The sequence below is a fragment of the Coturnix japonica genome, chromosome 13, assembly GCF_054131305.1.
Source record: "Coturnix japonica strain WE chromosome 13, WE-NBRP24, whole genome shotgun sequence".
Lineage (NCBI taxonomy): Eukaryota > Metazoa > Chordata > Aves > Galliformes > Phasianidae > Coturnix > Coturnix japonica.
The window spans coordinates 14,946,378-14,973,197 of NC_140675.1; the positions used below are offsets into that span (position 1 = coordinate 14,946,378).

The following is a 26,820-nucleotide window of genomic DNA, read 5'->3' on the forward strand; positions in this document are numbered from 1 at the left end:
TCTAACTAGAAGGAGCTGTGGAAGCAACCTTTTTTTCCTATGTCAGCCATTAGTCAATGGCCAAATAAAGCCATAAATCTTTTCCTGATTAAGCAGATGAGATGAAAGTAATTCCAGAGGCAAGAGAAACAGTTTGCTCTTTTTATTCTACTTTTGTTAAATCTGATCAATGTGTGAAGAAGAAACAGAGAATGTTGGTTATGCTCAGCACACCGCAGTCTTACAGTTTTCCCAGAACACTGTCAAGTCTAGATCCACAGCTCTGTCATTTCATCTTCCCTGTATTGCTGTCCTCCTGTGAGTCACAAACCTTGTGCTACAGAAGTCTTTATTATCACAGATCTTTCCAGACCACCGTAGCCCCTCAAGTCTCCAAGAAGGTATGGTCCTTCACAGAGCCACTCACATTTTCACTCATGCACATATTCTTCCTGCCAATAAAAGCAGCAAGAATTAAAAATAGTCATTTTAGTAGTAATTTAATCTAATCTACAGATCTGATCCTGGCAGAGGCACCACTGCAGTTCTGAAGAGAGAATCATTAATCAAGTATGGAGATCGAAACGATTGGCTTTAAAGTGAGAATCGCAATATTTGATGTAGTTATGTGCCCTTTGCTCTTGACCAATGCTTTCTTAGCAGCACCCACTCCAACCTGCCATTGCCCTCTGCTGGAAGAGTCCTGTTTTCACAGACTTCCAATGTGTCCAGTAAGATTTTACACTCATTTCTAAAACATTTGTGTTTTTTTTTTTTATTTATTCTGATCTACCCTAATCTGCTCAGTGACTCCTTAATTTAGAACCATAGAATAGTTTGGTTGAAAGGGACTTTTAAAGATTGTTTATTTCCAACCTCTTCTTCCATGGCAGGGCACATCTTCTACACAATTAGGTTGCTAAAACTAGATTAGGCCTTTCCTGAGCTCCATCTCAATTTAGAGGTCATGTGGCAGGTAAAGGCGAGCAGTCAGCACCGCTGAGGGACTTATCTATACAGATATATGATTCTTTAAAATTACAAAGATGTTTCCCAAGTGATGCTGTTGAGGTCATATAGTCTCCCAGAGTAGAAATAGGTTTGTAACTTAATTATGCAAAAGCAGAAGATGCTCATATTGAGGAAGGCTGGGCTTTCAGTTTAAAACCATTCCCCTCATCCTATCACCGTGTGCCCCTGTAAAAAGTCATAATGAGGAGGAATAATAAGTTCCCTCCAGGTACTGGGAGGCCACAATGAGATCTCCCTGGAGCCTTCTCTTTTCCCTCAGCCATTCTTTGTATGAGAGGTATGCCAGGCTTCTGGGATTCATTAATACTGCAGAATGCTTTCTGCAGTCGTTTACCACTGGGACGCTGCAGGATTTCTGCCTTGCCCAACCACCCCAGCTTTATTTGAATCTAATTATATATCAACATTGAAGATTCTGATGTGGCTCAATGAACAACGTGGCCCTTCCCTGCACAACCCTTTTGACCATTTCCTTACAATTCAATAATGTTCTGATGAATTATAATTGTTGCTATGTGGTGTCACACCACCTCGTAACCACAGTCCAACAACAGCCCTATAGACCCTCAGCATTTATGATGTGGGTCAGTGCCTCGGGCTGGATCTGGCCAACTCCTGTGAGCAAATACACATTGAGACTTGAGAACACGGGTTGGGAAGCCAGATTTTAAAGGGAAATCGCATGTATTGTGTATTCGGGTCCGTGGCACACAGACTGGAAGCTGCCGGGCTGAGGCACCAAGTGCTACCGGCAGAGCAGGCCGCACCCGGCGCCATGACGACACGGACCCAACCGGAAGTGAAGCCGGCAGCATCCCCACACCAACTGCGCATGCTCACACTGCCGGTGCGCGGAGGCTGATGGGAGGCGCTCCGTGCGGGTTTGCGAGTGAGTGGCAAGTAGGCGGACCAGTGAAATTGAGAATCGGACGGAAGTCCCGCCTACAAGCGGGGGGGGGGCATTGTTGTGGGTGACGTCACGGCCGGGGGATGCTGGAGCCCCATTGGCTGTGGCCGCGCTGCCGAGCGCTGGGCTCTTAAAGGGCGACTGGAGCGCGGGCCGCGCCGGCCGGGCGGGTCCATGGCGAGCACCAGCAGCCACCTGGTGAGTGACGGAGGGACGGAGGGAGGGGGTGAGTGCGGGCCGCGGGGCTGCACGGCGCCCGGCTCGGAGTGTTGGCGGCCGCTGCGCGCTGCGGAAGGACTAGGCCCGAGCGCCGGGCCCGGCCCAGCCCGGCCGTGAGGGGGCGGGCCGCCCGCGTCCTACACGCTGCCGGGCGGTGGGATCGCGGAGGGCGTTTGGAGCGGCCCTGCTGCTCGCTGTCTGTAAGCAGAGCTGCCGGCACAGCGCCGCACTGCGCGGGGCCGGCCTGCGTGCCGCCGCCGCTCCCTGCCTCCATTCCTCGCTTCCCGGAGGTGGGGCGGGCGGTGGTTGCGGTCGTTCCCTTCTCCCCGGCGCTGGTGGGGCCCTGTGAGGCGATGGGCGCCCGAGCTCGGCCAGGCCTTGCGGGGAAGCAGAGCTGGGCACGGGCCGCTCGCGGCCTCTCGCTGAACGCTGAGCTCCGTTCCGGGTACGGGACACTGGCGTGGCTCCGCTGGGCCGCCTCCTCCCCGTGCGGCCTCTGCCCCTGCAACGAGGGAACCGCCTGCGTGCTCGGTAATGCGTTTCTTATGTAGCAAAAACAACCGAACGTAAAACATGTCAGTGTGACCCAGGGTGATGCTGGAACACACTTTCAGGCAGTTGTTTACGTTCGTCTGAGATTGTCAAACTCTTCCATTTTGTGAGCGCTGCTTGATGTGTGGAGTTGAAGCTGATCAGTAGAGGTTAAAAATGGTAAATCTTACTTTGCCTTGTAGATCACATGGCATAGTGAATGCGGAAATTCCTTTATTAAAACGGTAGGACTTTTTAACGTGTTTTGTTTTTTCTTAACAGTAACGACCAGCATTCAGTGATGTCAGAGTAACTAACTGATACCAATGCATCCCTTATATGTATGTGTGGATGCTGCTGTGCTTTCAAGTCAGGTGGTCTTTCAAATGGTTCAGTTCTCATTGGTTCTGAGAGCTGCCGAGCTCTGCTCTGGAGCAGCCTATTTCATCTGAAATTAGTTGAGGTGGATCTGCACAGTCTGGCGTAGCTGTGTTAATTCTCAAAGTCTTGTTTTGTAGCGTGCTCTACTCTTTGTACGTAGTGATTTATTTTTTTTAAGGGTGTTACATTTGGTTGTATGTATTGGCTGCAAATGAAAGTTGATATGTGGAACAGCCCGACAGGGGAGGCCTTGGAATACTGCATGGAGGTTTATGAAATAAACTTATGTTCTGTTACAAAAAGAATTAGTTTTGCACTTCTGCCATTTGATATAGCTCCATATGGCTGTTTATTGCTGTTAGAGAAGACTTATGTTTGCATGAATCTGCTTAAACAGGGAGAACGCTTCCCTTTGTGAATCTGTCCTTGCTCATTGATCTTCTATTTGTTTTTTCCCCTCCAAATACTTCTGTTTCTTTTCCTTTTCTGTGTACAGTTCATATCCCTGTAAGGGATGCGTGCCAAGAGAATGAATGAAAAAACAAAATTGACTATTGCTTTTTGTTTAAAATATATATATGTGTGTGTATATGTGTGTGTATATATATATATGTATATATATTCAGAGTAACTTAATTTCAGTTCCTTCTCTTCCACCTTGTCTAACATCTCTCTGCTCGGATGAGTGTACTGACTGGTTAATGATAAAAAGGAGTGACTGTAGATATTTCTGTTTCTTACATAGGATGTGTTGGTAGCTGTTGGCAATTCAGACATAATCTGAACGTAATAGCAATGGTCAACTAAATCCAATGTGTGGGTAGGTTTGTTTTAGCTCATTTTTTGTTAAGCCAGACATTCTTTGGGTAATTTGGTCTGTCTTAAAGTGCTAGAAGCAGTATCTGTTTCATAGAGCTGCTGTAACTCTGCAAGTAGGTTGTGCTGAACCTTCTGAAACACGCTGCAACCTTGGGCTCATGGTGCTACTGTAAAGCTGATCAGCTGGAAGTGAGCATTGATGGAAGTCTTGGGAAGTGATGCTGACTGCTGAAGTACAGGCAGGAGTTCTGCCACACCAAACCAGGAGTGCTGTCGCTGTTACAGACTGAGAAAGCTCGTACATTTTCAAACAGTAGGAATAAATTTATCTATGAAGATGTGAAATAATTTCGAGATCTGTTTTCCAGCACTGAATTTGTCTTAGTTTTCTTATACAAAGTCTGTCTGAATTGCTATAAAACTACCACGTTTAACCTCTGACTGACTTTATCTGAGGCCATACTTTTAAATATGGGAAGAATAAAACGCTATTCAGAAGGCAGTTAAGAAGATAAAATCCTTCTCTAGGTTCCTCATGGTGGAGCTTTCTAAAGGATTTGTACAAAAGGAATTACTGTGATATTTCTGGGAAAACTTTTTGCATGTTACCAGGTTAGATTATGTACACGTGGATTAAAAAAAATGTGTGGGCAGGAGGCGCTGAATTCCTTCCCCTCCCTTCCTTTTTGACACCTTATTTGCAGGTAAGGCTGTGGAAAGTTACCGATGTCTGGGAAAGGACTGATCACAACATGCAGTTACATTGACATTGAAGCTTTTTCTGTGTTAAATAAATAATTATAAATGCTTCGCTTGGCAAATATTCTGTTATTCTTTATAGTAGCAGATTGCGAGGATTAACTTGCTTAGCACATTCTTCTGAAAAGAAAGTATTACATTTGATGTTCAGTTCTTTAGCAATTGTGGGAATTTATTGCAGCTCTTGATTGCGCTGTCCAGCCTTTGTGTGTTCTGTCTACTTATTCCACTTCCCCAGGGCTACTTCTCTGTTCTTCATTCATGACTGCTGTCTCTCCCTCCTAAATCGTAGCACTGCCATCAGGGAACCTTGTGCAGGAAGTTCTTTTGTGTTTATTAGCAACTTTATCCATGGTGCACAACACCCCTAGTATTGGGGTACTCGGTCAGGTCATGCAGAATGTGATCTAGATTTCTTGCTGTTCCAGATGGCTTCTTGTGAACTGGGCTGGATCGGTTTGCATGAAGTTGAATTCTCGGTGGCTTGTTTTCATTTATAGCTATTTGGGCCATAGGCTGACTTCAGGTTCTTAGAGATTTTTGTGGTTTCCTGTTTCTGATCTGTTTTGAGGCTTGGGGGTGCAGGCAGAGGTTTGAGCGGATGGTCTTGAGTAGTCTCTTCCCCTTAAGAATCTGTGTACCATCTATTTATTGCAAATCCTTTCATTAACTTTAATCCTCACCTGAACTTGGAATTGGAATTTTGTAAATTAGGGGCAGAAAATACCACGGTGTATATAAGGCTGTTATGTTTAGAGAAAGCCATTTGCATGAACTGTAGTGTTTGGGACAGCATTGCTGTATACGTAATAAACTCATTGCTGTGAAAACAGTCTTGTAGATAATATAGCTTTATTCTCTAAATGAAAAATCAAATGAGTCCAACAATGTAGAAGTGTTCCTTGTTCTTCCAGATTCTATTCTATTGACTGTACTTCTGCTGATTCTACGTGAATCCAATTTCCTCTTTATTCACTTATCGATGAAGTGTGATGTAGATCTGCTACAGAAAGTAAAGGTCTGCAGATCAGATGAATTATGAAGGAGGCAAGTGTCAGAGCTGAGCTTTGTGCTTTGAGATGGCTTTCATATGAACACTATGGTATGTCTCCCCAGACTTAAAAAAATGCTTCTTTGTATACCATGAACTTCCTGAGAATGTGCATCCAGAAAACCAAAGAAAAATCAATTAATTTGATTCTTCACAATTATTCTTCTTGTTTGTTATGGGTATATGACTCCCAGTGTTATCTTCAAGCATGAGGAAGAAACCTGCTGTGGAGGTGGTGGTTGTGTTGTTTTAAGCAATCTAATCATGTCTTAAATTAATGCAAGGCCTGTAAAATGTTGTTCCTCTCATTCTCATTGGTTATTGCAGCATAGTATTATGTGGGGTTTAGCCAGGGCTTGATACATTTGTTCTTGAAGTAGCTACTGTATCTTTGGAGAATAACAGGTATTCTCAGCAATGCCTGTTACTGTATTTTTTCTTTGGGTCTGTTAATACATCATGCAGGCTACATTGTATGAATCTCTGTTCATGGTTCTGTTTCCCACTGTTGTGGAGGTCAGGCCAGTTGAGGTAGAACAGAAGAATTCTCTTTTCTGTGCTTGCCGTTTCACTAACGCTTAATCTTGAAATGTATTATCAGGACCCAATTGTTAAAGTTGTTGCTCTTTTCTTTCAACCAGTGCCGTTTCTGTTACTACATTTTGTTAGAATTTTCTTACTGTTTTTTTGTTGGGGGGGGCTGGTTTTGTGCAGTGCTTCAGTCCATGCCCACCTTCTGCTGTTAGAGATGTTTCAAGTGACGCTGCATGAAGATGGGCATAACTGTGTGCGGGTAGGTCAGATTTGTTTAATCAGGTGGTCGACATAACAGTCTGGTCAAATGACCAAAAAGAAACAAAAAAGTAGCCCACACTTTATATTACAGTGCTTTTGAAAAGTTGCGTGGCTATTCATAAAAACAGTGTGCTTATAAACTCAGAACTCCTGAAAACAAAAAATTTCACTCCAGATGGGATGACTTGTCCTCAGATCCTTTTTCAGAACTAAGCTGTAGTAAGGTTCCTGTTGTAATTGAAATGGAAACTTTCAGTCTGAGCTTTTAAATGTATTTATCAGTAGCCATTTATGAGTATTCAAAACAAATTTGATCAGAATGTATGGGTTTTGACAGATAGCTTGGCTTTAAGCTGTTCTGTTGGCTACTAGTTTGTTTCTTTGAGGCAGATGGGGCTGATGGACAATTCTTGGGGTTATAAGCTGGATGTTAAGTTTTGTTAATATTTACATGTTGTTTGAACAGTTGCTGATACTGCTCTGTACAGCATAACACCAAACACTAATCTTCTCTAATAATGGTGTGTGTTTAATGCTTTATTTTATTACTACAAGTAATTAACACTTGGCGTTGGGTTTGTTTTTTGAAGTGATTGTCTTACAATGTTTCTCAAAGTGTTTTTTGTAGAAAAACCATCATGTTGTCCAGGCAAAGTATCTTTAGCATCTTTGTAACCCAGCACAGTTTCTAATGAGTGCCTAATTTGCTAGGCTTTTTAAAAAATGGCTTTGTATGGTACCTAAAGGCAGTTGATGCTGGTTTTGTTTCAAAACAAACGTTTGGTGTGCCTTCCTTATCAGACTTTTTGATGAGGTGCTTTAACTCCATGCTTTGAGCTCGTTTCTATGCAGAGAAATAAGGATTGGCGCTGGGAATGGTATTATTTAATGTCTTTGTAGGCAACGTGAACAGTGGGATTGAGTGCACCCTCAGCAGGTTTGCAGATGAGCTGAGTGGTGCAGTTGACATGCTAGCAAGAAGGGATGCTATTCAGAGGGACCAGGGCAGAGGTGAGAGATGAGCCTTTGCCAACCTTATGGAATTCAACAAGGTCAAGTGCAAGAGCAATTCCAAGGATGGGTACAGATTGGGCAGAGAATGACTTGAAAGCAGCTCTGAGGAGAAGGACGTGAGCCAGCAGAGTGTGTGCTTGCAGCCCTGAAGACCAACCATATCCTGGATTACATTAAGAGAAGTTTGACCAGAAGGTGAAGGGGGGTGATTCTGTGCTACTATTCTGCTCCTGTGAGACCCCACCAGGAGTAGCGTCCAGTTCTGCAGCCTGCAGCACAAGAAGGCAGTTGAGCTGTTGGAGTGGGCCCAGAAGAGGGCCACAGATGATCAGAGGGCTGTAGCACCACCTCCCTTATGAGCTGATGCTCAGAGACCTGGAGTTCTTCAGCCTGGAAAAGAGAAGTCTCCAGGGGGGGCTTAAGTGGCCTTCCAGCACCTGAAGGGGGCTTACAGGAAAGATGATGAACTTTTAAAAGAGCATGTAGCAACAGGACTAGAGGAAATGGTTTTAAACTGGAATAGGGTAGATTTAGACTAGACAACAAGGAATAAATTATTTAATTTGAGGATAGTGATCTGCTGGAACAGGTTGCCCTGTGAAGTTGTGGGTGCTCCCTCCCTGGAAGTGTTCAGGGCCAGGCTGAGTGGGACTGTGAGCAACCTGCTGTAGAGGGAGGTGTCCCGGCTTAGAGCTGGACGATCTTAAAGGTCCCTTCCAACCCAAAACATTCAATGATTCTGTGATGCAGTGTTTTGATAGAACAATTGATGCTCACTGTAGATTGAGAGCACACAATCTGTTATTGTTCTGGGTTGCCTTCGTTCCTGGCATTCATTCTGGTGTAGCCACGTAGAGAGGATACAAAAGGAATGCTGATGTTGAAGATTTAACTTACTGACATGGATCACATGATAATCGTTATGCCCTCTGCAAGCTGTTCCTGGAAGGAATTGGAGTATAATGAGAAGTGCTACCTGTTCTGTGTTCTCTGAGCTAAAAGGTAAGACTTGTTATCTGATTCAGTGTTTCTTTGTATCTTAAGTCGTGTTTCTTGTTGCTGAGTTACCATGTTTTTGCCTGAATTCTCATTTTTAGGTATTGTGAGGAATGATTTGAGGATGCACCTTCAGAGCCACCCAAGTATCTGACTTGATGGAATATGCTGGTACCTCCAGGGCGTGCTGCTCACTAGCCTTTGAAGTGGAGGCTGTCACAAATAGGTACTGGAAAACCTGGAGAAGGTAAATATTTTCATTTTGGGATGAGGGACATAACACCAATGGGAAAGTAGTACATAATATCTGTTAATTCCTCTTTCTTGCTCTGTTTTTCAGATACAAGATCTATGTTGCATTCAGTTGCTACATCTTGTCAACCCTCTGAAAAAGCAATGTGCTATGAAAAGAAATATAACTGTCTATCTGTTCATATTTTCACTTTGCATTTTACAAATAAACCCTTAGAATAATCCAGACTTCTAATGGTTAATTTCTGAGCAATATGAAATAAGCTTCAGTTTCAGAATTACCTTCTTGTATGACAATATTAAATAATTTATAGACATTTTGAGCCAAACCTGTGTAACATACTCTGTCTTTAGCAGAATCACAGTACTGATAAAGAAATAGTCTTATCTATAAAACTCCAAACCAGCTGTCTGATGAAAGCAATCACTTTCTCTCAATATGAAATAAAATCTTTATCTGTCCGTGCAATTAAGGAGGGATAAATAGATGGGCTCCCTGTTTTTATTTGAAGATGAATATTTTAATTTGGACTATGAATCTTGGATTCATAGAGCTTTCTGTATTAAGGAGCTATGTTTGGTAGAGATGCAGGAGCTGTGATTGGAAGAGCTACCATGACACTTGTGGAGGAGATCATACGCTGCATCGTACAGTATATGTTTTAAAAGCCTCTCAGGCTTCATTTGCAAGTGAAAAGATTTAATTCATAGGCATCCCAGATTGGTGCTGTGTTGCTTTCTGGATTAGGTAATTTATGAGGCAGGCTTTCCTGATGTAGAGCATATGTGTTTATACTGACTTGTCTGTCTAAAAGTCTCTGAACTTAGCAGGGTTTAGCTTAACGCTCATGACATATGCTACCCAGTAATTACATGCAGTGTGACTTCTGTTGAATTGCAGGTGATTCTAATTTTTGTAGTCTTGTGCTCTCTGAAGCCACAAGGCTAAGACGGTTGGTCTCTTTATTAAACAAAAATTACAGGAGCTCAGTCTAGTCAGGTAACCAGGTGTCTCTACAGGTATTCAGTCTCTTGGGTTTTGTTTTGTTTTTCTCCTGGAAGTTGTTGATTTTTGGTTTGTTCCTTAATGTTTATGTAATACCAGTGGCAAGAAGACTTTGCTTCTCCTAGTTGGTTTTCTAGTTCTTTATATTCAGATATTAGACTAACTTTTTTGTGTTTCTCCTCATTATTTATTAGTTCTTGTATCGTATTTTGACTTGTAGTGACATTTCAGTGGAGACAAAAGCAATATCTTAGCTGTTTTCCGATTTACCAAAAGATGTGGATTGCTTTATGTACCTTTTTGCTGAATGTGTTGTTTGTTCCTATTCTTTCTTTTTAAACTTCTGGGCTTTGAGAATCAATGCATATATGAGCTGATCTTTGTTGTTTGTGGGCTTTTCTTCCTCCTTCAGAATGATGTTGGCAGCTGTAGAATACTTAGATATGTTAGTGCTGCTTGTTTGTTTACCTCTTTGCTGTTTGTTGCTCTAGGGTAGCCTGTGCTGACTAGAGTTGATTAATTCAAGTTCTAATATTAGAATCTACTACATACGTGTTTTTTACTGTATTTCAATTAAAGAGCCACTTATTGTATCTACATCGTGTTGGTTGTTGAGCAGTTGTGTTTGTGCTCAGCAATCACTGCAGTTTCTGTAGAGAAGAGTGCAATCTAGTTTTAATTCCAGTTGCTGTGAATCTTTATGCAGGGTCTCTTTAGAGTAGAAGGAAATATGATTCAGTTGGGCTGTAAGAAAGTTAAAATAACTTGTGACCATTGATTCTTTGGATAATGTGGGGGAAGTGCCAGCTAAAATAAGTGTACTACAGCACCTGTACTTTAATGTGTATGTGTTGTTTTCGTAATAGAACGTCAATATATTTCCTTTTCTTCAAATATGAGAATGCTGTGTAGCTAATTCTGAGGAAGGATGTAGTTCTCTGATGGAGTTAGCGAACTTTTCACAAAGATAAATCTTCTCCCATCAGTCTTCAACTCTTGATGCAAATTTAACATCCTTGTGTCCTCCCAAAAGCTTTATGGAGTGTACCAAGCAGCTGTCAGTAGTAGCAGGCTTCCTACCAGACTGTTATGTCATAAAGCTCAAACAGGTTCTGAGAAACTGCTACCTGACCCTGATCTGCCCTTTCACTTTAGTTGCAATCCTTAGAAACATCCCAAAGAAGCAGTAGATACTGTGTTCAAGTAGGTTGTGGGCATTTTGGAAAGAAAATGCTTCTTGGAAGATGGTGTTTACAGTAGATGCACAATAATAGTTCTCTTTCAAACAACAGTAGTTTATGTAAGTTATTGGGCATGAACAAAATGAAATTGTAGTTCTCCTGTGTTTGACTTCGTTACCTTAGTCTGAATTTAGATGCCTAATATGTTTATGGATGTTTGGAATGCTACTAAATGAGTAAATTAAATGTGTTTTTGAAACGGAGCAGTAAATAATGGTTAATTTTGGGGCAGGTGAGTTAAGCCTAAAGCAGTGATTGGATGCAAGTCCAATTCCCTTCTCAGGTGGGTTCTGATAGAAGTGCAGGAAATTATTCTGACTCAAATTGAAATTCATGAGCTATTGATCTTGTTGAACAAGATGAGAAAGGTCACAGACTAGGTCAAGATTGTATAATACACCTGTTCTGAGGTTATGAGATCTTCATCAAGTCATTGCTTTGTTCTGCTCGCAGTATGTTTGAATGCTGAGAGTGAGAATCCATGTTGAGCTACAGTGTCAATATTCTTAAGTGTTTTTTCTGCACTGTGTTTGAGTATATTTTTTTGCCAGAGGAAGTTGAGCAGAACTCTCATTATCTGTGCTCCTGGCCAATTTCAAATAAAACAGTTGAAGCAGATGTTTGACAAATGGAGGTATATTAGCAACGGGAAGGGAAACCAGCTTGACTAGTTTGCTTCGTCTTACTGCACAAAGCTGATGAAAGTGTACCAAATAATGATTTCCTTTGTATGTTTCAAGGATTGATATTTGGAATGGCTCTTCTCATATTTGCTGTTTTCTGGGCTTCATCTCTTTCTGTGTCTTAGAATTGGGAAGTCTGTATGAGATTAAATACTGTAATCTCCTTTGTTTTAAAGGGTCGAAACAGAGATTGTTGGGGTTTTCTTTAAAGTATTTCCAATTATTAGAGTCCTCCTTCTGATCTGCCTTTTGCATGCATCTTATTGGTGTTTTCTCTCTTCTCCCTGACCCTTCCCTATCTTAATGGAAGATAGTACTTGTAGAAAAAGTGAGATTCCAATTGAAAACCTCTGTGATACATGCAAAATGCATCCTTTGCCTATTATAGTTTTCATGGCTTACTTTTTCGGTTATGATTCATTGTAGCATTTATCTATAAATTAATGTTACTGGTGACTATAAGTGTCAATTTAACCTTACCTTCTCGTAGAAGTTTCAGGAGAACTACCACTTCTTAGGATGAACTGATGGGTCTGTCATTAACCATGAAATAAACTTTAAAAATTGTTATTCTTAGGGAAATGTACCTGAAAATTTGACACTGCGCTGTTGTGGAGGCTTTTTTGAGTCTGAAATAACTGTCTTCTTGAATTAAAACTTTGAGATTTTTGGCTATGTGGATGTTTGTGGTGTGACCTAAGCAGTGTCTCTATTGGAAATGGCAGCTTTTATTTTGTTAAATGTGTGAATACTTACATTCCCTCCTAAAGACATCTTCATTATAGTCCTTTAAAACAGGAAAGAATTCAAGCAGAGTGCAGAGGTGTGAGATAATAATTTGAAGGTATGGGCTAATAGTTTTGTTTCTCTTTTCAGTATGATGCTGTTCCAATCCAGTCTAGTGTGGTGTTATGTTCCTGTCCATCCCCATCAATGGTGAGGAACCAAGCAGATTCCAGCACTCCATCTGTCATTTCCACCTGTGGCAGCAGACAGGGATCTAACATGGAGAGCACCACAGCTGAATCAAGGTCTAGTTCAAACTCCTTGCCACAACATACAGGACAGCAGCCTCCACAGCCTCGAAAGAAACGACCTGATGACTTTAAATTTGGGAGAATTCTGGGTGAAGGATCTTTTTCAACGGTAACTTTGCTTTTCATAAAAGGTTTTTCTTGTTATTCTGCCAGATATCTTAGATGAACTTCAAAATTTCATGCCCAGATGATTACTAAGATTAAATCTAGAGATAACTTGAAGAGTAAACGAGCAGGATGTAGGGGTGCTGATTTGTTTTTTTACAAGTCTTTTTTTTTAAACTGATTAGAAGTTGTGTAGTATTCTGATGACTCGATGCTTTGATTTTTGGGAGGCATTGCTTTCTAATGTAAGATTTTGACAGCTTAATGTGTTGTGTTAAAGTTTCATGATGTCAAGAATTTGAAATTGTGCTAAGAGCCTGTCATGGAGTGAAGTTCTACCCAATATCCTGTCTGTGATGAGAGCCAAGGCCAGGTGCTTAGGAAAGGATATAAGAGCGATACTTGCTATTTTTTTCTCAGCCTGTAGTGTTGTGGCCCTCAAGGACTTGAAGAGCCATAGTTATTATCCCTTTATTCAGCAGGCTTAAATAGATTGACATTAACCTACTTTTGGCATCCATGGTGTTGCACAAGAATGAATTGCTTAAGTAATTGTATTAAAGAACTCATAAAGCAATTAATTCTTCATTTGATACTTCTGTAGTTGCCCCAGTTAAAGTCAGTGAGTAATATTTCTTTATCTTTTTCATATCAGTCATTTGTTATATACCTTTTGTTTGGGGTGTCTTTTTGGGGAGGTTGCATGAGGGTGGTGTTTTCATTTTTTGTTATACAGTGTACTGGTATTTAGGAAGAAGACCTCTGGTAGTCATCAAGAGTAATTTGTACTTTACTGCAAAGTTTGGAATCCACAGGTTTCCCTAAAGATATCAGAATTGTTCCTTCTTGGACATGCTGGAACGTGCTTGTTCAGTCTGCTTCAGTTAGACATTTGTATTTCTGCTTTTGTTCTCTGTATCTTAACACCATGTTTCCAGTAGAACAGAGAAACTTGAGTGGCCTAGTCTGGAGTCTGAATCTATGTGTAGTGTTACTAATAGTGCTGTCTGCAGGACTGTGAATGTGATGGTCCCTTTGTACGCACCATTGGTGGGACCACACCTAAAATACTGTGTTCAGTTACTGGCACCTCACTAAGGAAGGATACGGTCTTGCTTGACATGTGCAGAAAAAAGCAACAAAGCTGATGAAGGAGCTAGAGAATAAGACTTGTGAGGAACAGCTGAGGGAATTAGGTTTGTTTAGTCTGGAGGAAAGGAGATGGTGAGCAATGCAGTCTCACTCAGCATTGCTCTCTCCTTTCACTTTGGAATAATTGACCTAAAGTAGGGCCCTGTTTAGAATGTTTTTTTTTTTACTAGGTGCATAAAATTTTATATTAGGAGTATGTTGCAGTATTTTTGATTACTCTGCAATAACTGATTTATTGAGTTAGGAAGCCATCATGAGATGAGCACATGCTTACATCTTTTCCTGATTGCGTTTGTGACAGTTTATTTTGTATTAGCAGTAGTCTAAATACAGACTGGAAGATAAACAGCAATGTTTACTGTATGCCTTCAGTGAATGGATTACATTATATTCATTATACATTGTATCTCCTATGGCAACAGGTTGTGTTGGCTCGAGAATTGGCAACTTCTAGAGAATATGCCAGTAAGTATCAATTCCTTAACAGTAACTTTTAATAATACTGTATGAATGCTGTCTGATGACAGAGTATCCATTCAAAAAAACATAATTAGTGTTTTAATGATAATCCTAACTAACAATAAGCCTCACAACCAAACCACAAATTACTTAATGAACTTAACTGTTGTATCTCCTGTGTTTTTCACTCTATTTTTTTTTCATTAAGTTAAAATTCTAGAAAAGCGTCATATCATAAAAGAAAACAAGGTGCCATACGTGACACGAGAGAGAGATGTCATGTCCCGCCTGGATCATCCTTTTTTTGTGAAACTCTACTTCACCTTTCAGGATGATGAAAAGTTGTGTATCCTTTGAATTCTAAAGCTTTTACACTATTTGTCTTGAGAATCCTCAGTTTTGTTTCCTTTGAAACATTGTTCAACAGGAATTGTGAGATAAACTTTCGAGGTATTTAAAATACCTTAGACAGATGGTTGCAACACAACTTGTTTCAGTTTTTTTTTTTTCAGCTTTTGATATAAATTAAGCAAGAATGGTAAGTGGAGGTTCTATCTGTAGGCAGTTATATATGGAGATGAAATTAATTATTCAGGTGACTATCTGGAAAAATTACTGACTTAATCTCCTATATGGTCTTTGGTATGCTAAGAAACTGGAACCTTTTTCCTAGATCTTTAATACATACAGTCACACATTGTTTTGTGTTGCTACTATATAAAGCTTCTAATCAACCACTTTCATTTTCTTGTTATATATATTTTATATATAAATTTTCAATAGAGTGTGGGATGTTTTGTTTTACCATGTTTTAATGCTAGACCTTAACTTCCTAACATTTAGATTTTGGGCTTAGCTATGCCAAAAATGGCGAGCTGCTAAAGTATATACGCAAAATTGGCTCATTTGATGAGACCTGTACCAGGTTTTATACTGCTGAAATTGTATCAGCCCTGGAGTATTTGCATGGGAAAGGAATTATTCACAGGTAAGTAGTAGATGGTGGCTGGCAAAAAGCTGGCTGATCATAATTCTAATAGCACTGGTACTTTTCTTATTTCTATTTAAAAAGTATTTTCTTAAAGCTTTTCAGTGAAAAAGTTTGGGAGTAGAATCTGTAGGGGCTGAATGTGCTGTTGTTTGGTTAAATTAAGTTTTGCACTTCTTGCCTACCTGTGAGTAAGCAGGCCTAGATGATCTCACTGCCATAACGGTCTGTCAGATACGACCTAACTTATGGCTTGGGATTTATTTTGTTGAAGAAGTACACAATAGTTCAGTTTTGTGCTCAACTTTTCATTACCAAATCAGTGTAGGAAAAATGGTAACAAATGGACTTGGCAAAATCTGTTAGCAATACTCTAAGTCAAGGAATAGTCTACACAGTAATGTTTACAGAATGTCTACATCATTTGTGGTGACATGCATGCAAAACTGCAGACCATTTTGCAATGTTAATTTGTGTGCTGTTTTGAGTATGAAAATTTGCATTTTCCAGGGACCTAAAGCCGGAGAACATCTTGCTAAATGAAGATATGCACATTCAAATAACAGACTTTGGTACAGCGAAAGTATTATCTGCAGATAGCAGACAAGGTATGTTGTGTTTGTCGTTGTGCGACACAAAATTCAGAGCAGTTCAGTGGGAAGATACCTGCAAAAATCAAGTCCAGCTTCTGTAGCTACCTATATGAATGTAGTCAGCTGTCCTTTGTAAATGTAGTTATACTGTGTTCATCAAAATGTCCTTAACTCTTATCTATAAAAGAAACCACTGAATATATTGAAACCAATAGTTTGACTCAGCTGAAACAGTAAGCTGTTACTTTGTGCCTATGTAGTGAAGCCATGGTGGCTGTTTAAGCTACTCAGATGTGAAGATTATGGAACTCCCGTGTCACTGGTTGCTTAGCATTAAGCTATGAATTAATGGTACTGCAAACTATACCTGATAAAGAAAGAACTGTTTCTCATTCACCAAACTGGATGTGATTTTGTACTGAGACTTAGTAAGCTCGCATTGGTGGCATTTATACCATAAATAAATGTCAAGCTTCTCAAACCAAGTAGATTTCACTGAGATAAAGTGAGTTGTCTCCTCTGTCCAGGTTCTGTGTTTGGGTGGAGAGAGGCAATTTCTGTGTTAGTTTTTTCTTGAAGCATTGAAGTTTTCACTAGTTTACCTTTGAACTTTTTTTTATGGATGGGGTGGGAGGAATTTGGTTTTTCCACAAGTATGCTTCTTCATAACTCTTTTCAATTTTCTTTGTAGCACGGGCAAATTCATTTGTAGGGACGGCACAGTATGTTTCTCCAGAACTGCTGACAGAAAAATCTGCCTGTAAAAGGTGAGGACTGTACTGTATTTTAGAACTTTGCTTACTCTGTCAGTATGCCATCCAGTGGAAGATGGATGGGAAGTGTAACTTAGTATTTTGAAGGCGGAAGATAGTATAGGAGTTTCAAATGTTGTTCGTTTTTGGTTTGTTTGTTCTTTTTAGCAAGTATTACTACTTATCTGAGTGCTGGCTTCTTCATCTTATCTCTGAGTCCTGCAGGCTTGGTGTTGTCAGAAGGGAGTGAGAATCTTCATCAATACCTTTATTATCCAGAGTCCTTCTTTTTACTTCTTTTTTCATATAAGATGGCTCTAGCATGGTGATTCCTGATGTAAAAAATACTGAATGTCACGTTATGTCAGCTAAGGAAAAAAGCTATAGGTGTCATGGACATGTATTGTATTTTGATTAACTTCCAGTATTTTGTGAAGCTGTATTTGAGGTTTTCAGTGGTTTAAATCTATTCTCTGTGCTCGGACTCTCATTAAACTTTTTTTAAAGCATGTTTGTTTTTGTTTTTTTTCCTTTCTTTTGAAGCTCTGACCTTTGGGCTCTGGGATGTATAATATATCAGCTTGTAGCTGGATTGCCTCCATTCAGAGCTGGGTAAGAGACTTAGACTACTTTTTTATATGTAAATCAGAAGTATATTGACTTGATGTTGGCATTAGCTTTATCACTAGTTCTGAAGTGCAACTTTCCATGGTGCACTTATGGTGCTATTATCACGTCTGCTTTAATTTGTGTAATGTAGATTTCCTTTTAGAGATCATGAAGGTGGTAAGATTAATTTGTTCCTTAGAGATTCCTTAATTTATCCTAGGATTTCAAATGTAGTTTATATTCTAACTATGCCTCCATGAGAAGGCTATTCTGCACCCATCTGTGTTGAGCTATGTGACCTTTTTCTGTTGTTTTTCAAGTACCTCATGCTTACAGAAGCATGTAATACTGCTTCTAAGGTACTTCAGGAGAGGGCTTTAAATGTACTTCTAACACTTCCCTCACGTTTAGTATTTGTCCAGATCATGCACTGTTAAGGTAAAATAACTGTGAAGAACCAGTAACTAGCTAAATATTTTCCTCTTTTGCAGAAATGAGTATTTGATATTCCAGAAGATAATAAAATTGGAATATGACTTTCCAGAAAAATTTTTTCCCAAGGCAAAAGACCTTGTAGAAAAACTATTGGTAAATATTTCTTGCTGTTAAATGATTTGATTGCATTAGAATCATTCAGCTTAGTATGTATTTCTGTTTTTCTGACTTACTATGATATTCAGTTGCAAGCTAAGTCCAGTAAGAACAGCTGAGAATGATTGTGTGTGTCTTGGAAGTCAACATCAATTACTGAGCAGCACTTACTTTTGTGTCTGAATTATAAAGCACGGGCTAGGGAATGTCTTTCAGTGGAAATAAATGGTTCTAAAAACGATGCATAGCATAACTTAAGATTCAAACGCTTGTTTGTGTAGTACCCAGGTTAATTGGTGAGTTGCAATATGTATCATTTAATTGAAAACAGCATTCTATACATGGTAGGAAAAATATATTCCTTAAAATGTGCATCAATTTTTACCCTGCATTTTAGAGCAGCTGATGAATGTCTTGTATTAAAATCAACCAAAGATTTACTCTGCACATGAATATTTGATAGAGAGGAAGAAAGAATGATTTGTCTCATCAGTGAGATACTGCAGTGACACTACATTGAATATGCAGAGAACATTTTGTGTGATGGAAGCTTCTTGAAATTGGATTGTGTAGACTATTAAGGAGAAAATACTATGCTGTTTGTAACTGGTGGTGAGGGCAACTGCTCTGTGGTCCTGTGTCCAACTAGTTTTTTGAGCAAGCCAGTGCCTCACTGGTAAGGTGCAGGATGCATCAACATCCTCAAAACTGTGCTGGCTTTGGTTGTTTGAGAGGTTAGTGTTTGGCACCAGCTACAGCTTCTGGAGCTATTCTGCGTCACTGGAATATGAAGTTATATATTTAGGTATGTTATATATTAGAATGTGATGTCATATACTTATGTGAACCATGCTCCATCAGGCGTTCTCAGTGTGTTTGCTTGGTTTTATTCCATCTCTATGAAGAAACAGAGCTAAAAAAAAATTCTGTGGGCCCAAATGTGTGCTCATTTAGCTAGCTATGTGAGCTGATCTAATGCAAAATTGTGCTAACAAGATGTACTGACAAAACATCTTATTATAAGCAGTCTCTTTATATTCTGTATGTATGCCTAGGGCAGTAAGACCAACTAATTTTAAGTTTTCAGTGTTGCTATGCAAATATGAATTATGCTTACCTCTTTCTTGTCATCATTTTAATGCCTGCTAAGTTCACTGTAATTTATTCAGGTTCTAGATGCTACCAAAAGATTAGGCTGTGAAGAAATGGAAGGATATGGACCTCTTAAGGCTCACCCTTTCTTTGAATCCATTGTGTGGGAGAACTTACATCTTCAGACACCACCGAAACTTACAGCATACTTACCTGCCATGTCAGAGGATGATGAAGACTGTTATGGAAATGTATGTTTGTCTGTATCCATCTATATATTCAAGTCTGATGCTACCTGGGCTTTCATTAAAGCAAACAATTGTTGGTCAGAATTTGAGCTAGTCAACATTTTTCATGTTTTCTGATGAAGTGAGTGTTTGGAGGGCTGGCAAAAGTCTTTGCTTACTTTTGACCAAGTGTGCTCTTCTGGTGTTGAGGTGTTGTGGATTTCTTGGGTTTTTTTTTGGGGGGAGGAGGGTGAGGGTGACGATATACCTGTTGGTCTGTAGAAAGTAGGCTGACTTTTTTTCCAAAAGCCAAAGTGTGCGCAATTTAAAAGTAGCTCCAAATATTCAGTGCACAATCAACTTTTAAACTAAACAGACTCTTTTTTTTTTTTTTTTCCCCCCCCCCCACATTTTTCTTTCTTTAGTATGACAATCTCCTCAGTCAGTTTGGTTGTATGCAAGTTTCTGGATCTGCCTCTTCACATTCACTGTCTGTCCCAGAGTCCAGTACCCCACAGACATCAGGAGGCAACATTGAGCAGTATATTCATGATCTGGACAACAATTCCTTTGAGTTAGACTTACAATTTTCTGAAGATGAAAAGAGATTACTTCTGGCAAAACAAGCTGGTGGAAACCCTTGGTAAGATGTGTGAATGTAGCTCATTTGTTGCACTGCAGTGAGCAACCAAGAAAAATTACCATAATACAAATCAGTGTTTGTCATCCTTCAGCAAAGTATTAATTACTAGGTTTTTTTTCTTAATTTCTCTTTTTAAAGTAATAACAGCAAAAACCCCTTAGTTTCTCAAGTTGTGAGTTTAGAATAGATAGAAATAACACTATACCAATATGAAGAAGTCCTTCCTCTACTGAGTCCTACAGCTAGAAGAAATTTTGACTTTCTTACAGTTTGCATAAGATTTTGTAATTATACTATCCTGCTGAGCTAAGCAAAATGTGTCTAGACTTTGTATTCATTAGCATTTCTCTTTACTCTTGGTAAGATTTTCTCATTTGTGACTTTTTTTCATGCCAGATTTTAGGAAAAAAAGCCTTTTGGTGTAAAATGAGGAAGAGGCCGACGTTCATCTATTGAAATTGTTCAGGACTTTTTGGAGGGAAAGCACTTGAGAGAGGGAAATGGAAACTTGCTTAGTAATAATAGTAGCAATGATAATTAAAATTGTTTCTCTGAAAAAACTACTTCTGGAGTAAGTGTTTTCTTTTTTTCTTTTTAAGGCATCAGTTTGTAGAAAATAACTTAATCCTAAAAATGGGCCCCGTGGACAAAAGAAAGGTAAGAGCTTTTCTTAATCCCCTGTAACAAGAATCAGTTATCACATTCACAACAAAGATGAGGAACCTGTTTTAGAACTTGTCTAACCTTCTCAAATTGTTTTTGTTTTGAAGTTGTAATATTTTCAGTTTCCTGTGGTGTCTTTTCAGTTTTTGGGAAATACTAAAAGTAAATGTGATAGTGATACTTTCATGTTGAGACTGTAGTGAACTTTCCTTCTACCCCCTTCTACTGGTCTGATACAGACCATTAAAAACTTAGTCTTGATGCACATCTGCATGTGGATTGAGCCAATAGTATCAGAAGATAAAATACAAGCTCACTGTTCTTGGCTGTGTTATTTTTCCTACATCTGACTAGTTTCTATATCCTGAGAGAGATAAGCATGACATTAGAACTACTATAAGTATTAACTTAAACATGGTACAGGGGAACACTGATAGCCTGTGTGAGGTTTCCAGGAATGTAGTTTGTCTTTCAGGTAAGTTTTTTCCCTGTTTGTATCTTGTTTTGCCAAGAAAATCCCTACTGGATTTGTGTGCCAGAATCTTTGACAGAGATGCTCTGCTTCAGTCTGTACATCTAGATTTATGGAGTTCTAACAGAACTTGAAGATGCTTTCTTAAAATAGCACTTGTTTTTTGCCATGTAGTAGTAATGCTCTGTAGTCTCCATGGAAAGGAATGAAGTAAATTAGGTAAAGCAAAAAGAAAAGAAATAACTCCCCCAAATTCAAACAGTCTTCTCATGGAACTGTTTTAATGTTATCTGTTCTGTTAAGTTCAGAGATCTACAAATTTACTTTCTCTATTAATGCTTTTTTGTATTGCTGCTTTTCTTGTTAGGGATTGTTTGCACGTCGGCGCCAATTGCTCCTCACAGAAGGGCCCCACTTGTATTATGTGGATCCCGTCAACAAAGTTCTAAAAGGAGAAATCCCGTGGTCTTTGGAGTTGCGGCCAGAAGCCAAGAATTTTAAGACATTTTTTGTTCATACAGTAAGTTACTTCCATTTCTTTCTAAGTTGCAGTACGTGTCCAGTAACCTTAGTGCAGTTTGTTCATAATGAAATATTATGTGGAGGAGACAGACAAGTAATTCCTTAAACACAGATGTTGACTGGGGATGGTTACTTGTTAGAGTAAATTAGTAGCCATAGTTTAAAAGATGAAACAAAAACCCACCCCTGCCCACCCCCATACACCCACACACAGAGAAGGAACCTGGCAAGCATCTTCCCACAAAAAATATAGTTTTGTTTAATTCCAGTTTACCTAAAGTTTAAGAGGTTTTTTTTATTTGAAGGAGGTTCTTAAGGACTTTTGAAGTCCCGCACTGCTTGTTTAGAGCAGTTTGGAAGGAGTTTGCCAATGATATATTGACAGTTGATATCATTGCTTGCTTAATGTTGAGTTGACTAGTGTACAATTATTCAGCACCAAGTAATGTGATATAATTGAATTTAAATTCTGGAAAATTTGTGAACTGATTCTGAATGATGATTTCATTGGTAGATGTGGAATAATTACTGCTTTTTTGGTTTAACTGTGCTTAGAATGCTCACTAAAATGTTGTTCATTTATAGCCAAACAGGACATACTACCTGATGGACCCGAGTGGAAATGCTCACAAATGGTGCAAAAAGATACAAGAAGTGTGGCGGCACAGATACCACCAGAACGCTGCTAAGTAGTAAAGCTCATCCCAAATCTCCCAGTTTCTCTTCTTGCTGCTAGAACTTGATGTGCAGCTGATCAGAGGAATCTTTCCAACCCATCTATTACCATCTCAAGGGGAAGCATATGTCTGAAATGTTCTGTTTTTAAAAAAGAAAAAAGGAAAAAAAAAAAAAAGGCAAAAACCGAATGGAATTCAGGGTCGCTTTGCTCGCTCTTTGTGCTTCTGTTGAGGCTTCCACATGCGTATCATTGCAGTGAAGATCTTGCTTTTGTGCACTTCAACTCAATTTCTGCAGCAGACTAGTGGATAGACATTGCATTACCAGCTACACTTAAGATGAGTTAAAACCAATCCACACGCACACACCCTGAATCATGTACCAGCCTTGTGTTTTATGGGGCTGGAGTTTTCTGTGACTTTCACATTATCATTGATCTGTATTTCATCAGGGAGCTTTTATATGCCTCTCCTAAGCACCACTTCTTTTGTTTGTTGTTTTTTGGTTTTTTTTCCCCCCTTTTCCTTTCCTCACAGTCCCTGAGCTTATTGGTGTATGACATTTTGTAGTCAGGTCAGTTGCACCCTTGTGTAATTCCTAATATAGTTCTGGTTGCAGGATTTACGTGGTACTTAAATAATTATGTGAATGAATCAGATGTATGTATCTGGCAGATGGGCTCCAATGATAGAGGTTGTGAGAGTAAAATGCTGAACATGGCACTGAAAATCCTTCTAAAATGGAGATGTTGGCTTCTGAAGCGTATAAAGTTTTAAACATTCAGTTTAAATTTTAATATGAATCGTGTGTTTAATCAAGAGACAATAAACTTAGCAGCATGCTTTTAACTAATACTAACTAAAAAAATAATTAGTTAGTATGGAGGGAAAAAAACAACGTTACTATTGAAGTAGTAAGTAGTTTTTCTCCTTTCCGGGAGATGAGGGCTAGAAGCTTTCTTTACAGGGTGTGCATGTTTTGTGCATTTTAGTGGGGCCAACCTATTTACCTGGATAGAGAAGGAAGTGTGAAAGCTTTGTACAATTGATTTGATTTTTGTTTCATTGCATAATGAGGTGTACAAAAAGTCCTATTTTCAGTCTTTGGCCAAATATTTGAGACCTTTTGAAAACTCTGACTTGCTCAGTTGTTTTTCAGAAATGAGATCCATATTGTAATCTGGTTTAAAAACTAACAGATGTTGATACTATGGGGAAAAAACAAATGGTACTTGAGGCAAATCTATAAAATAAGTTGTTTATATCAATCTCCTTTTATCCTTTTCAGTAAAAGGCTTTTTTGTGGTCAAACATTTCCTGTAACATTACAAAGATTTAATATGCTAAAAACAACTTCCCTAATGGTATTTTCAACATGTCTGCGTTCCTGAACCTTGCAGAGGGATGATAGGTCTGAACAAAGGCATTCCTTCCTTGTTTTGAAAGTGGTATAAACATCACACCTATTTATTTTCACCATCTACACATCCCATCTTTGTGCATATTGAGGTCTCTATGGTGTCCTTTTCCTTCTATCAAATAAATATTCCACTGCAGTGTTAAAAGGACAAATGTGCTACTGTTCTAAAAGCAATATTTTAAAAGCAGCGGCTTATCAGACTCAGAAATACCTAATTGAGAGGTTTTTTGCTAGGAGATATTATTCATCTTTCTTGGAGGAAAAAAAGAAAACCAACCAAAAAACGTTATATGGTTGAATTTGATGACAGCTCAGTTCTTCCAGCATCCTTCAGCCTTTTGAAGGGGAGAGGGCAGTGGCCTTTTCTTTTCTTAAGCAAGATGCTGTTGTGCACATGACTGTAAATTCAGTCATTCTGCAATTGTCAAATTCCAGCTATGCCCTGGGTCCACCTGAGACAGCCCTAAAGCTTTGGATTTAAGCGTGGAGATGTAGAATTCAAACAAGTGAGCCTGGCAATAATGGAGCTTCGTTCTGTCACTTCTGTTCTTTGTGATGAAGCTCGTACAAAAAGTCAGGCAAAGTTATTCTGCTAATTAAGCAAAATCCACGGCTTCAGTCAGAGCTAGATTGGGATTGCCCTTGGCCTGTTCACTTTGGCTGACTAGCTGGAAATCTGGGAATGCTTCAATGAATTTTCTGTAACAATCAGACATGCAGTCATCTTGCTCTTTAAAAAGCAGTCTTTTTCATAGCTAGAAATTCCTCTATTGGTGTCCTTCATTCCTGCCTACCAAAACCTTTCAGCCAAAGAAATGTTGTTAACAGTAACCTGCAAAATTAGTCTGTGAGGTGGGTGTATGTGCTCGTGTTCCTCATGGACAGCATTGTCATTAGGTGACTGTGAGCCTCTCTTAAAAACATCCATCTCTACCCTTAGAACTTCAGTATTGCAAATCAAGTATTTCTCAGCCGCTGCTTTTAAGTGAAACCTATGGTTTTGAAAGATATATAAAGCAACCATGGGGATTGAGGTATGCTTTAGCAGTTTGTTCACTTACATGTGTACTGGAATATGCTGCATACTATGAAGGACCAGTTCCTGTTTCAGGTGTGTGTACTGAAGCAGGGCAGAGATTGGTCAGAGCTGCAGATAAGCCCCGTGATTTCTCTGCTCTTTATCCAAGGTCTTTCAGGGCACAGAGATGGGTTGCTGGACACATGAAGGCTTCAGAATCCTTACTACAAACCTACAGGAAAAGCATTCTGTTTGAGTTCTGCCTTTTGCATTTTGAATAATGACTGATCATTTATGAAGATACTGGTCAGAAATGTTTAAATTTGTTTTGCTTGTGATTTGAACTTCAGGGATGTGTTCAATAGCCTCTTTTCTGTCGGGTGGAGCTTATGAAATACTACTCCTAGGAATGATTCTTGAGTTCCATAACTCAGTCCAGCTCCCACCCCAATCACAGACAGTTCAGCATTGCTGTCATAAACTTGGAGATGGCTTTGTTCCCATTGCCTTAAGGTCTGGTTTTGAAAAGCATTTATATTATGAAAGACTTGCTTCACGGGTGATGTTGAGGCATTGTGATGAGGCTGATGTCAGTTATTAATATCTCATTCGCTAAGTGCTTGTGGTGAACACATCGAGATATCAGATAGGACTGTGGTCCACTTATTTTTCTAGTATAATTTGTGAAGTATCTGCTATAGTTATTTTGGGGGGGGGGAGGTGGAGGGTGGGGAGGAGAAGAGGAGCTCTGTGGATTGAATGAAAGATGTGATAATTCTAACCCACTTCCATAGGACAAGGTGCTTACTTCAATGTGCTTCATATCATTTTGGCCAAAAAATATAAGTTGATTTCAGTTCTCTGTTGAGGAGATGGTTTGTGTGGTGGTGGTTGCCTAAAGATACGGTGTGTGGACTCCAGTGATCCTTTCTGCTATATGGAATTACATGAATAGGTGTGGTATTTATATCTGAAGTTTTGCCGAATGCCTGTAATACTTTATGCAAACATTTAAGTGATTAAGTGGAAGGAAGTGCTCCTGCAAAGCTTCATGATGCAAATTGTCCGTCAGTCGATGGAGTGAGTTTACAAACTAAGAGTTCTCTGTTCCAGATCGGTGTGTTTGCAGTTAAACCCAGAAATTTGTGTCCTCTTTAAATTACTTTTAGACAGCAAATAATTGGAGAAGTGGGGAAGCTCCCAAGGACTCGGTCTGCCTGTTGGCACAGCAGGGAATGCAGGCGGCTGCCATTTGACAAAGCTTCCACTGACCACGTACCAACTCTGGATGTGGTGGTTGTTCTAAATTGGGGCAGAACTTGTAATTACTGTATCTGACAAAAGAATAGGAACCAGGAACCGTAATCTGTCTGGATAGTTGTACACTAGCTGTTCTTCAGGTTGTTGACGGTCAGTTGTGTGTAATATTCTCTACCTGGTTTGTAGCTGTAACTGTGATGTACAGATAAAGGAAAAAATAACCAAGAACTCGCACAAAACAATCCCCCCCCTCCCCCAAGAACTTACGAGAACAGAAGCAAATAATGCAATGATATGATACACACTTTTGTATTTTTATTCTTATAAGGTTATTTGCTGGCTTTTGTTGGCCTCTAGTTCAGTCTGTGTTATTTAAATTCTAATATATGAATTATTTGGATTGAATTCATGTTCGGGGCCATGGTGTTGTATGTATTGATGTACAGCCTTGAATGTGAATAATTATTGTAAACTATATTTTACACCTTTTTTTTTTTTTTCTGGCTTTATTATATAAATTTTCTATTGGTCAATGATTTAATCATATCTCATAATTTAATAACCGCTTATACTCCTTCCGACAGATCTCTGTGCTGTAGATGTGTAGCCTAGTGACCGGATGATGGATTTCACTTATGCTCGGTAGTCTGTAATAAAGGCATGTAGGGTCCTGGCCCGGCCTCCGCCTGCTCCTTCCGCAGCGCCGCGTCAGGGGAAGGGGCGGGTGCAGCGCGGCTCCGCTCCGTGAGGGGGAGCAGCGGGTCGGGAGGGAGGGAGGGAGCGGGGCCTGGGCTCGGCTGGAGGCCGGGCGGGAAGCGGAGCGTTCCGAGGTGGACGCTTCCGGGGGGCGGTGCACCCGCCGAGCCGTAGGTGGG

The 26,820-nt window shown here is 39.7% G+C and overlaps 1 protein-coding gene across 5 annotated transcripts; it reads left to right on the forward strand.

Moving 5' to 3' along the window:
* The first annotated feature begins 1,996 nt into the window (after positions 1 to 1,996).
* PDPK1 (3-phosphoinositide dependent protein kinase 1) lies at positions 1,997 to 26,618 on the forward strand. Of its 5 annotated transcripts, XM_085514125.1 has the most exons (16): positions 1,997 to 2,116; positions 5,542 to 8,489; positions 8,585 to 8,730; positions 12,542 to 12,811; positions 14,382 to 14,424; positions 14,627 to 14,764; positions 15,262 to 15,406; positions 15,917 to 16,014; positions 16,691 to 16,766; positions 17,295 to 17,363; positions 17,852 to 17,948; positions 19,121 to 19,294; positions 19,696 to 19,913; positions 20,513 to 20,570; positions 21,416 to 21,568; positions 22,156 to 26,618. In XM_085514125.1, the coding sequence occupies exons 4-16, from the start codon at positions 12,599 to 12,601 to the stop codon at positions 22,261 to 22,263; spliced, it is 1,590 nt and encodes a 529-aa protein (XP_085370251.1). In that variant the 5' UTR covers positions 1,997 to 2,116; positions 5,542 to 8,489; positions 8,585 to 8,730; positions 12,542 to 12,598; the 3' UTR covers positions 22,264 to 26,618. The 5 variants fall into 5 exon arrangements, with proteins under 5 accessions (XP_085370251.1, XP_085370252.1, XP_015732045.1 ...); XM_085514126.1 differs by lacking the exon at positions 5,542 to 8,489; XM_015876559.2 differs by lacking the exons at positions 5,542 to 8,489; positions 8,585 to 8,730.
* The last annotated feature ends 202 nt before the right edge of the window (positions 26,619 to 26,820 follow it).

Bases quoted from the DNA above. Each gene is read 5' to 3' on its own strand.
- PDPK1 (XM_015876559.2), top strand. From the start codon at position 2,093: ATGGCGAGCACCAGCAGCCACCTG. The intron at 14,425-14,626 runs GTAAGTATCAAT...TTTTTCATTAAG, and splicing joins AACTTCTAGAGAATATGCCA to TTAAAATTCTAGAAAAGCGT. The intron at 19,295-19,695 runs GTATGTTTGTCT...TTCTTTCTTTAG, and splicing joins ATGAAGACTGTTATGGAAAT to TATGACAATCTCCTCAGTCA.